This window comes from Oncorhynchus keta, chromosome 12, assembly GCF_023373465.1.
Source record: "Oncorhynchus keta strain PuntledgeMale-10-30-2019 chromosome 12, Oket_V2, whole genome shotgun sequence".
Lineage (NCBI taxonomy): Eukaryota > Metazoa > Chordata > Actinopteri > Salmoniformes > Salmonidae > Oncorhynchus > Oncorhynchus keta.
In genome coordinates, this window is record NC_068432.1 from 53,211,196 (window position 1) to 53,223,009 (window position 11,814).

Here is an 11,814-nt window from a genome sequence, read left to right on the forward strand (position 1 = left end):
TTGATTATGTCTTGTTTATGTCTTGTTTATGTCTTGTTTATGTCTTGATTATGTCTTGATTATGTCTTGATTATGTCTTGTTTATGTCTTGTTTATGTCTTGATTATGTCTTGTTTATGTCTTGATTATGTCTTGTTTATGTCTTGTTTATGTCTTGTTTATGTCTTGATTATGTCTTGTTTATGTCTTGTTTATGTCTTGTTTATGTCTTGATTATGTCTTGTTTATGTCTTGTTTATGTCTTGTTTATGTCTTGATTATGTCTTGTTTATGTCTTGTTTATGTCTTGTTTATGTCTTGTTTATGTCTTGTTTATGTCTTGTTTATGTCTTGTTTATGTCTTGTTTATGTCTTGATTATGTCTTGTTTATGTCTTGTTTATGTCTTGTTTATGTCTTGATTATGTCTTGTTTATGTCTTGTTTATGTCTTGTTTATGTCTTGATTATGTCTTGTTTATGTCTTGTTTATGTCTTGTTTATGTCTTGTTTATGTCTTGTTTATGTCTTGTTTATGTCTTGTTTATGTCTTGTTTATGTCTTGTTTATGTCTTGTTTATGTCTTGTTTATGTCTTGTTTATGTCTTGTTTATGTCTTGATTATGTCTTGTTTATGTCTTGCTAATGTTAATCCATCTTCACCCTTCATCAGGATGGCAGCTAACACAGATGACAGTCACCTTCTAGTCGTCTGTTCAAGAGAGGACAGGGCTCGACTTGCCTCAGGAGGTTTTCATTCAGGCTTGCATCTGAAATGGCACCCTATTCCCTGTATACTGTAGTGCACTACTTTTGAACAGGAGCCTATAGGGTTCTGGTCTAAAGTAGTGCACTATATAGGGAATAGGGTTCCATAGGGTTCTGGTCTAAAGTAGTGCACTACATAGGGAATAGGGTGCCATTTGGGATGCGATCCTAGTCTGTGTAGAGACGTGACGACTTGGCTTTGCTTCTGGAGGTTTTACACACAGTCTTCGTTATAGCTACAGATCGACTCCACGTAAAATGGCAAGTGGTATTTTGTATCAAAACTTTATTTATCAAACAAAAAGAATACACCATCGAAATACCATTTCTATTTAAAAAAAAAAAAAAAAAAAAATGAACAGTGGAACTGCATTTGCTCTACAGTGCATTACAAAACCAGCAATTGTATACAACGTTGTGGATAGAAACAGACAAGAAGAAGAGGTTTCTTACTCTTTATAATAATAAGATAATAATAAGATACGCAATTATGTCTTATTCCCTTCTTCGCTTTAAATGAACAAAATGTACACTTTTAATATTGTACAATCACTAAATCTAATTTGGTTAACAATTTCCCCCCCCAAAAAATGCGGACAATTTTTAAGTATGAATTCAAAGAACATATAGTGAGGACTTCTTTCTGGATATTACACCTTCTCAACAGTCATCACAGTTTTCTTAGTAAAAAGAGTGTGGTCCTTTCTTGTTATAACCTATAATCCATAACAGGTTATAACCTATAGCCTATAATCCATAACAGGTTATAAACTATAGTCTATAATCCATAACAGGTTATAACCTATAGTCTATAATCTATAACAGGTTATAACCTATAGTCTATAATCCATAACAGGTTATAACCTATAGTCTATAATCCATAACAGGTTATAACATACAGCCTATAATCCACAACAGGTTATAACCTATAGCCTATCATCCATAACAGTTTATAACCTATAGTCTATAATCTATAACAGTTTATAACCTATAGTCTATAATCCATAACAGTTTATAACCTATAGCCTATAATCCACAACAGGTTATATATAACATACAGCCTATTATTCACAACAGGTTATAACCTTTAGCCTATCATCCATAACAGTTTATAACCTATAGTCTATAATCAACAACAGGTTATAACCTATAGCCTGTCATACATAACAGTTTATAACCTATAGCCTGTCATCCATAACAGTTTATAACCTATAGCCTATTATTCACAACAGTTTATAACCTATAGCCTATCATCCATAACAGTTTATAACCTATAGTCTATAATCCACAACAGGTTATAACCTATAGCCTGTCATACATAACAGTTTATAACCTATAGCCTATCATCCATAACAGTTTATAACCTATAGTCTATAATCCACAACAGTTTATAACCTATAGCCTATAATCCACAACAGGTTATATATAACATACAGCCTATTATTCACAACAGGTTATAACCTTTAGCCTATCATCCATAACAGTTTATAACCTATAGTCTATAATCAACAACAGGTTATAACCTATAGCCTGTCATACATAACAGTTTATAACCTATAGCCTGTCATCCATAACAGTTTATAACCTATAGCCTATTATTCACAACAGTTTATAACCTATAGCCTATCATCCATAACAGTTTATAACCTATAGTCTATAATCCACAACAGGTTATAACCTATAGCCTGTCATACATAACAGTTTATAACCTATAGCCTGTCATCCATAACAGTTTATCAAATGCATTTGTTATTCAAATATCCAGCCAATCTAGACAGTTTGGGTAAATTGTGACATGATTAGATGTCTGTGTAAGTCTGCAACTCAAGCTATCTACGGGTGACTTCCTTTTCCGAGAGGACGTGCTATCCTGTACGGTATCCAAATTAGGACTAACTGCTTGTGACTCCAGAGTCTGTCCTAATATTGATACCGCAGTCATGATGTGGCTGATGGGAGAATGACAACAGGAAGAGGGCATTAAATGGGATTGGACACCTTCCTAACAGTATTGAGAATGAGATCTTGAATGGGTTTTTCCAAATAAATAATAGTAATGTGCGCTCTAAATAATATATTACATTTTATCATAAAAAGTACCCTCCCCACACCCACACACAGTCAATGAGTTAACTAGCAATTTGTCCTTCAGTTGCTCTATGGAACTGTACAATGGAAGAATAAAAAAACATGGCACCCTATTCCCTATATAGTGCACTACTTTTGACCAAAGTCCATAGGGCTTGAGTCAAAAGTAGGGCACGAAATAGGGAATATCATTCCATTCGGGACTGACTCAATTTTTTTCATGTTGTCTTGCTTTCAGCGGTCCTTTCTCCATGGTAATACACATGTACAGCATACAAGAATATATAGAGCCATGGTCTGCCTGTCTGTCGTTCAAAGAAGAGAGAAGACTACGTCGACAGAACTTCAGAGCTCATCTGTTACCCTGCACTAAGGCCGAGGCAAAGAGAGAAAAACAAAATCACGTTTCATATTTTCATACAGATTAACTAAAGTGACCAACGAAGAGAGAAACGAAGAACGGAAAAGCAAACGTATAGGCACATAGAACATCTCCATTTTTCTCAACAAATTAAAAATATATATAAAAAAAATAAAAAAAAGTATTTAAAAGAAAATACCACTAAAAAAAAAACCAAAACAATGTTGTGTTTCATTAGTCCACTGTTGAAACAATCCTAAAAATGTTTTGCAGGTCAGCGATCAAGTTTCCAAGATGTATAACGTTAAAATTCTAGAACATGTCACAGTATGATGCGTTTATGACACGTTAAAATTCTAGAACATGTCACAGTATGATGCGTTTATGACACGTTAAAATTCTAGAACATGTCACAGTATGATGCGTTTATGACACGTTAAAATTCTAGAACATGTCACAGTATGATGCGTTTATGACACGTTAAAATTCTAGAACATGTCATAAACGCATCATACTGTGACATGTTCTGGACTTTTCAAAATTCTAGATCTTGAAAACTAGATTTTGTTTTGTGGAATTTTCCTTTGAGGGCAAACAGATAAAAAAGAAAACCCCAAATGGTACAACGTAGAATGAGAGCACACTCGACAGTATGTTGTGAGGAAATAAAGACATTGTTCTGTGATGAGTCGTCTGATCTGTGACTTTTCTTTCCCTCTATTCTAAACCATCTGAATGTCTCACTGGCACAGACATCAATACCATATTCAATGTAGCTAACGCTTTATCTCCTGCGTTCTAATATAAACATGTTCTGAATGACAATGTAGCTAACCCTTTATCTCCTGCGTTCTAATCTAAACATGTTCTGAATGACAATGTAGCTAACCCTTTATCTCCTGCGTTCTAATCTAAACATGTTCTGAATGACAATGTAGCTAACCCTTTATCTCCTGCGTTCTAATCTAAACATGTTCTGAATGACAATGTAGCTAACCCTTTAACTCCTGTGTTCTAATCTAAACATGTTCTGAATGACAATGTAGCTAACCCTTTATCTCCTGCGTTCTAATCTAAACATGTTCTGAATGACAATGTAGCTAACCCTTTAAATCCTGTGTTCTAATCTAAACATGTTCTGAATGACAATGTAGCTAACCCTTTATCTCCTGCGTTCTAATCTAAACATGTTCTGAATGACAATGTTGCTAACCCTTTATCTCCTGTGTTCTAATCTAAACATGTTCTGAATGACAATGTAGCTAACCCTTTATCTCCTGTGTTCTAATCTAAACATGTTCTGAATGACAATGTAGCTAACCCTTTATCTCCTGTGTTCTAATCTAAACATGTTCTGAATGACAATGTAGCTAACCCTTTATCTCCTGCGTTCTAATCTAAACATGTTCTGAATGACAATGTTGCTAACCCTTTATCTCCTGTGTTCTAATATAAACATGTTCTGAATGACAATGTAGCTAACCCTTTATCTCCTGTGTTCTAATCTAAACATGTTCTGAATGACAATGTAGCTAACCCTTTATCTCCTGTGTTCTGATCTAAACATGTTCTGAATGACAATGTAGCTAACCCTTTATCTCCTGCGTTCTAATCTAAACATGTTCTGAATGACAATGTAGCTAACCCTTTATCTCCTGTGTTCTGATCTAAACATGTTCTGAATGACAATGTAGCTAACCCTTTATCTCCTGTGTTCTAATCTAAACATGTTCTGAATGACAATGTAGCTAACCCTTTATCTCCTGTGTTCTGATCTAAACATGTTCTGAATGACAATGTAGCTAACCCTTTATCTCCTGTGTTCTGATCTAAACATGTTCTGAATGACAATGTAGCTAACCCTTTATCTCCTGTGTTCTGATCTAAACATGTTCTGAATGACAATGTAGCTAACCCTTTATCTCCTGTGTTCTAATATAAACAGGTTCTGAATGACAATGTAGCTAACCCTACATCTCTCTGGGTCAATCCATCTTCAGAGGGGGGGAAAAAATATAGAGGCTTGCAAATGATAAAGGGAGCACAGTTACCGTGGGTTACCAGAATCAAACATGCGAATATTGATGTCCTATTTTCATGGCGATTAATGATTCATTTATCACTTAAGTGGTACATATTGATGCCATGTTTTGTTAAAAGGCTTCAGGTTATGTACAGTATCTATCCTCAGTGATGCATAGCAACCCATGCAGCCCCATAATGTAAAACTAGATTCGAAGCCAGTAGGGTTTAATCAATTGGTTTAAAAATAGTTGTACTGCAGCTTTGACAGAACTGCTGATGTAAAAATATACTATATGGAATAATATAATCGTTTATCATATAAAAATGACCAAAACAAACCCCTGTGTGATCACATTGTTAGTCAGTCAACCGTACAACCTTAAACTGAGGTACATGTGTCTGTCTCATGAAAACCTTAACTGTTAACATGACGACTCATCGATACCATCAACGCCGCCATAAACAACAACAAAGAAATAAACATCTCTCGGGGGTTTTAATAATGCACAAAGACGCTGTATGTTGTGAATAAGGTGGTATTAACCAAAACAATGGATTGTTCAGAGTAAATAACATACGTTCATAGAAAAGCCTTCCAACCCCTGTAAATACCATTTGATACTGTCTTGAATCCCAGTACGTTCCAAGACCATTCATACATTGACTGGAGCGCCTGGTTATAATTCTTGGTGTTGTTTTAACGATTTCAACAGCTGTCTGTAGTTGTGATATAGGGTAGCAACACAACCAGGGCAGACGTTCAGTTGAGGAGCAGCAACACAAATGGACCTGAACAAGGATCCAGAACTTTCCAGAGTCTGAACTTGGTTCTGTAGAGTCCGTATTGAGATGATCCAGTACCCGGGGCCTAACCAGTGTTCCTCACAGCCTGTAGAATGTTCTAGGCTGTGGTCACTGACTGTGTCACTGTTTTAGGAAAGAGAAGAGGGAGCGTGTGTACGGTGTCCATATTTGGAAAGCCTCGGGTTCACAAGGAGTTGGTGTAAGTTTCATTCCAACGCCGTAAGGGTGTGGTTACTGTGAGACCTCCCATGTTGTCTCACAACATCACCAGGCAACGAGGGGTCCAGGGAAGTGTTAGTGAACGAGGGGTCCAGGGAAGTGTTAGTGAACGAGGGGTCCAGGGAAGTGTTAGTGAACGAGGGGTCCAGGGAAGTGTTAGTGAACGAGGGGTCCAGGGAAGTGTTAGTGAACGAGGGGTCCAGGGAAGTGTTAGTGAACGAGGGGTCCAGGGAAGTGTTAGTGAACGAGGGGTCCAGGGAAGTGTTAGTGAACGAGGGGTCCAGGGAAGTGTTAGTGAACGAGGGGTCCAGAGAAACGTTAATGAACGAGGGGACCAGGGAAGTGTTAGTGAACGAGGGGTCCAGGGAAACGTTGGTGAACAAGGGGTTCCAGGGAAACGTTAGTGAACGAGGGGTCCAGGGAAGCGTTGGTGAACGAGCGGTCCGGCAGAACGTTGGTGAACGAGGGGTTCCAGGGAAACGTTGGTGAACGAGGGGTCCAGGGAAACATTGGTGAACGAGGGGTCCAGGGAAGCGTTAGTGAACGAGGGGTTCCAGGGAAACATTGGTGAACGAGGGGTCCAGAGAAACGTTGGTGAACGAGGGGTCCAGGGAAACGTTGGTGAACGAGGGGTCCAGGGAAACGTTGGTGAACGAGGGGTCCAGAGAAACGTTGGTGTCTGGAGATAATAACCAATCCAAAGGTCTAATACTATAGATCCAGCTGTAACACTTGTGCCTTCAGTTCAAAGTTCAATCCAATACACCAGTAACGCACAAGGAAACCCTCCAAAATTAACACTGATAAATGAAAACTCAAAAGGTGGTGTTTTAAAGGGAAATCAACACTAGGGAAATATTTTAGATTCTCCTTAATCGTTAGTCTTGATGTTTTGGGATTACAGAGAGGTCTGTCAGGGGGGTTGGTTACTGTATTTATAGGGGTAGAGAGAGGTCTGTTAGGGGGTTGGTTACTGTATTTATAGGGTTACATAGAGGTCTGTTAGAAGGGTTGGTTACAGTATTTGAGGGAGGGGGGGGGGGGTGGAGAAGTATCTGTGTTTCTGAGGTTCTGACACCATACCCCCCCTCTCTGTGCCCTGCCCTATGGTGTAATACTGTGGTTCTGCTGTCTGTGCTGCTGCTGTTAAGGTCTGACGGACTGTCTGGGTGGGACTCTGCCAGGGCTGCTGGGGTTAAAAGGCCGAGCCAGTGATGGCGTTGAGTTGCTTCATGAGTCCCTCTAGGCTCGCCATCTGTTCACTCAAGTCGTCCTGTTCGTAAACCTAGAAGATAAAAAACAAAAGTCCTCTGTCACACAAAGTCAAAAAAAGGGTCATTGTCCAGAAGAACTCATGTTACGGTGTAGATTTTAGGACATCCTCAGCCTCATACCTCCTTGAGGCCAGCGTCAACCCCTTCTTGAGTTTGTCCTAAAATGCACACCATACCAAAAGTGGAGGATACATACAGTACCCATATATTGGTATGATCATACAGTACTTTATATATTACAATCAAATGCCGACCGCATTATCTACCAAGAGAATTCTCTTCAATTATAACCACAGCCCTGTATATCCCCCCACCCCAAGCAGTCACCTTGACGGCCCTGAAAGAACTTCATTGGACTCTATGTAAACTGGAAACCACATATCCTGAGGCTGCATTTATTGTAGCTGGGGATTTTAACAAGGCTAATCTGAAAACAAGGCTCCCTAAATTTTATCAGCATATCGAATGTGCGACCCGGGTTGGTAAAACCCTGGATCATTGTTACTCTAACTCCCGTGACGCATATAAAGCCCTCCCTCGCCCTCCTTTCGGCACATCTGACCACGACTCCATTTTGTTGCTCCTAGCCTATAGACAGAAACTAAAACAGGAAACGCCCCTGCTCAGGTCCGTTCAACGCTGGTCCGACCAATCGGATTCCACGGTTCAAGATTGCTTCGATCACGTGAACTGGAATATGTTCTGCATAGCGTCGGACAATAACATTGATGAATACGCTGGTTCGGTGAGGGGGCCATCGAGGTGTACCCACAGCATTGGTGATGTTGTACCCACAGAGACTATTAAAACCTTCCCCAACCAGAAACTGTGGATTGATGGTAGCAATCGCGCAAAACTGAAAGCGCGAACCACTGCTTTTAATCAGGGCAAGGCGACCGGAAACATGACCGAATACAAAAAGTGTAGCTATTCCCTCCGCAAGGCAATCAAACAAGGTAAGCGTCAGTATACTGTAGAGACAAAGTAGAGTCACAATTCAACGACTCAGACACGAGAGGTATGTGGCAGGGTCTACAGACACGGACTACAAAAATAAAACCAGCCGCGTTGCGGACCACGATGTCTTGCTCCCAGACAAACTAAACAACTTCTTTGCTCGATTTGAGGACAATACAGTGCCACCGACACGGCCCGCTACCAAAACCTGTGGGCTCTCCTTCACTGCAGCCAACGTGGGTAAAACATTTAAACCTGTTAACCCTCACAAGGCTGCCGGCCCAGACGGCATCCCCAGCTGCGTTCTCAGAGCATGCGCAGACCAGCTGGCTGGTGTGTTTATGGACATATTCAGTCAACTCTTATCCCAGTCTGCTGTTCCCACATGCTTCAAGATGGCCACCATTGTTCCTGATCCCAAGAAAGCAAAGGTAACTGAGCTAAATGACTATCGCCCCGTAGCACTCACTTCCGTCATCATGAAGTGCTTTGAGAGACTTGTCAAAGATCATATCACCTCCAGCCTATCTGACACCCTAGACCCACTCCAATTTTCTTACCGCCCCAATAGGTCCACAGACGACGCAATCGCAATCACACTGCCCTAACCCATCTGGACAAGAGGAATACCTATGTAAGAATGCTGTTCATCGACAACAGCTCAGCATTTAATACTATAGTACCCTCCAAACTTGTTATTAGGCTCGAGACCCTGGGTCTCGACTCCACCCGGTGCAACTGGGACCTGGACTTCCTGACGGTCCGCCCCCAGGTGGTTAAGGTAGGAAACAACACCTCCACCCTGCTGATCCTCAACACTGGGGCCCCACAAGGGTGCGTTCTGAGCCCTCTCCTGTACTCCCTGTTCACCCACGACTGCGTGGCCATGCAGCCTCCAACTCAATCATTAAGTTTGCAGACGACACTACAGTGGTAGGCTTGAACACCAACAACGACGAGACGGCCTACAGGGAGGAGGTGAGTGCTACACTCGCATTAACATCTGCTAACCATGTGCATGTGACAAATAAAATTTGATTTGATTAGATTTTATACATTATATTGGTATGAAACATGTAGTACTTTATATCAGTGTGATGATACAGTACTTTATATTGGTGTGATCATACAGTACTTTATATTAGTGTGATGATACAGTACTTTATATTAGTGTGATGATACAGTACTTTATATTAGTGTGATGATACAGTACTTTATATTAGTGTGATGATACAGTACTTTATATTGCTGTGATCATACAGTACTTGGGTCTTTAAAAAGTGTCAAAATTGTGTATAGCTTCCAGGAAAACAGCATCAATATCACTTAGCTTAAGCATTGGCTTACAAGCGGAACGACAAGTGATTCACCATCGTGATTCTCCCAAAGTGTGTGTTTGTTGACACTCCGGATCTGGTTACTTTCCTCTCTCTCTCTCTGTATCCTGCAGCCAGACAGTTCCCCTCTCTCTCTCTCTCTCTGTCTCTCTCTGTCTCTCTCTCTCTCTCTCTCTCTCTCTCTCTCTCTCTCTCTCTCTCTCTCTGTCTCTCTCTCTCTCTCTCTCTCTCTCTCTCTCTGTCTCTCTCTCTCTCTGTCTCCCTCTGCCTCTCTCTGTCTCTCTCTGTCTCTCTCTCTCTCTGTCTCCCTCTGCCTCTCTCTGTCTCTCTCTCTCTCTGTCTCTCTGTCTCTCTCTGTCTCTCTCTGTCTCTCTCTCTCTCTCTCTCTCTCTCTCTGTCTCTCTCTCTCTCTCTCTGTCTCTCTCTCTCTCTCTCTCTCTCTCTCTCTCTCTGTCTCTCTGTCTCTCTGTCTCTCTCTCGCTCTCTCTGTCTCTCTGTCTCTCGCTCTCTCTGTCTCTCTGTCTCTCTCTCTCTCTGTCTCTCTCTCTCTCTCTGTCTCTCTCTCTCTCTCTCTCTCTCTCTCTCTGTCTCTCTGTCTCTCTGTCTCTGTCTCTCTCTCTCTGTCTCTCTCTCTCTGTCTCTCTGTCTCTCTGTCTCTCTCTCTCTCTGTCTCTCTGTCTCTCTCTCTCTCTGTCTCTCTCTCTCTCTGTCTCTCTGTCTCTCTGTCTCTCTCTCTCTCTGTGTCTCTCTCTCTGTGTCTCTCTGTCTCTGTCTCTCTCTCTCTCTCTCTCTCTCTCTCTCTCTCTCTCTCTCTCTCTGTCTCTCTGTCTCTCTCTCTCTCTCTCTCTCTCTCTCTCTCTCTCTCTCTCTCTCTCTCTCTCTCTCTCTCTCTCTCTCTCCCTCCCTCTCTCTCTCTCTCCCTCCATCTGTAACCTCCAGTCAGACAGCTTCCTATCTCTCTATCTGGGATCTCCAGTAAGACAGCTTCCTCTCTCTCTCTAGCTGTGACCTCCAGTCAGACAGCTTCCTCTCTCTCTCCATCTGTGACCTCCAGTCAGACAGCTCCTCTCTCCATCTGTGAACTCCAGTCAGACAGCTTCCTCTCTCTGTCTATCTGTGACCTCCAGTCAGACAGCTTCCTCTCTCCACCTGTGATCTCCAGTCAGACATCTTCCTCTCCCTCTCCATCTGTGACCTCCAGTCAGACAGCATCCTCTCTCTCTGTCGAGCTGTGACCTCCAGTCAGACAGCTTCATCCCTCTCTATCTGTGACCTCCAGTCAGACATCTTCCTCCCCCTCTCCATCTGTGACCTCCAGTCAGACAGCTTCCTCTCTCCACCTGTGACCTCCAGTCAGACAGCTTCCTCTCTCTCTTCATCTGTGACCACTAGTCAGACAGCTTCCTCTCTCTCTCTCTATGGCTATCTGTGACCTCCAGTCAGACAGCCTCCTCTCTTCACCTGTGACCTCCAGTCAGACAGCTTCCTCTCTCTCTTCATCTGTGACCACTAGTCAGACAGCTTCCTCTCTCTCTCCATCTGTGACCACTAGTCAGACATCTTCCTCCCTCTCTCTGTCTATCTGTGACCTCCAGTCAGACATCTTCCTCCCTCTCCATCTGTGACCTCCAGTCAGACAGCTTCCTCTCTCTCTCCATCTGTGACCACTAGTCAGACATCTTCCTCCCTCTCTCTGTCTATCTGTGACCTCCAGTCAGACATCTTCCTCCCTCTCTATCTATGACCTCCAGTCAGACATCTTCCTCCCTCTCTATCTATGACCTCCAGTCAGACATCTTCCTCTCTGTCTATCTATGACCTCCAGTCAGACATCTTCCTCCCTCTCTATCTATGACCTCCAGTCAGACATCTTCCTCTCTGTCTATCTATGACCTCCAGTCAGACATCTTCCTCTCTGTCTATCTGTGACCTCCAGTCAGACAGCTTCCTCTCTCTCTCCATCTGTGACCACTAGTCAGACATCTTCCTCCCTCTCTCTCTCTA

The 11,814-nt window shown here is 41.8% G+C and overlaps 1 protein-coding gene across 1 annotated transcript in view; it reads right to left on the reverse strand.

Annotated features, from left to right (window-relative positions):
• Nucleotides 1–7,388: 7,388 nt before the first annotated feature.
• dcc (DCC netrin 1 receptor) overlaps nt 7,389–11,814 on the reverse strand; it is a 681,343-nt gene continuing 676,917 nt past the window's right edge. The window contains exon 30 of the mRNA XM_052458625.1: nt 7,389–7,527. Within this exon, the coding sequence (XP_052314585.1) occupies nt 7,438–7,527 (90 nt within the window). The 3' untranslated portion in view covers nt 7,389–7,437. The remainder of the gene's footprint in view (nt 7,528–11,814) is intronic.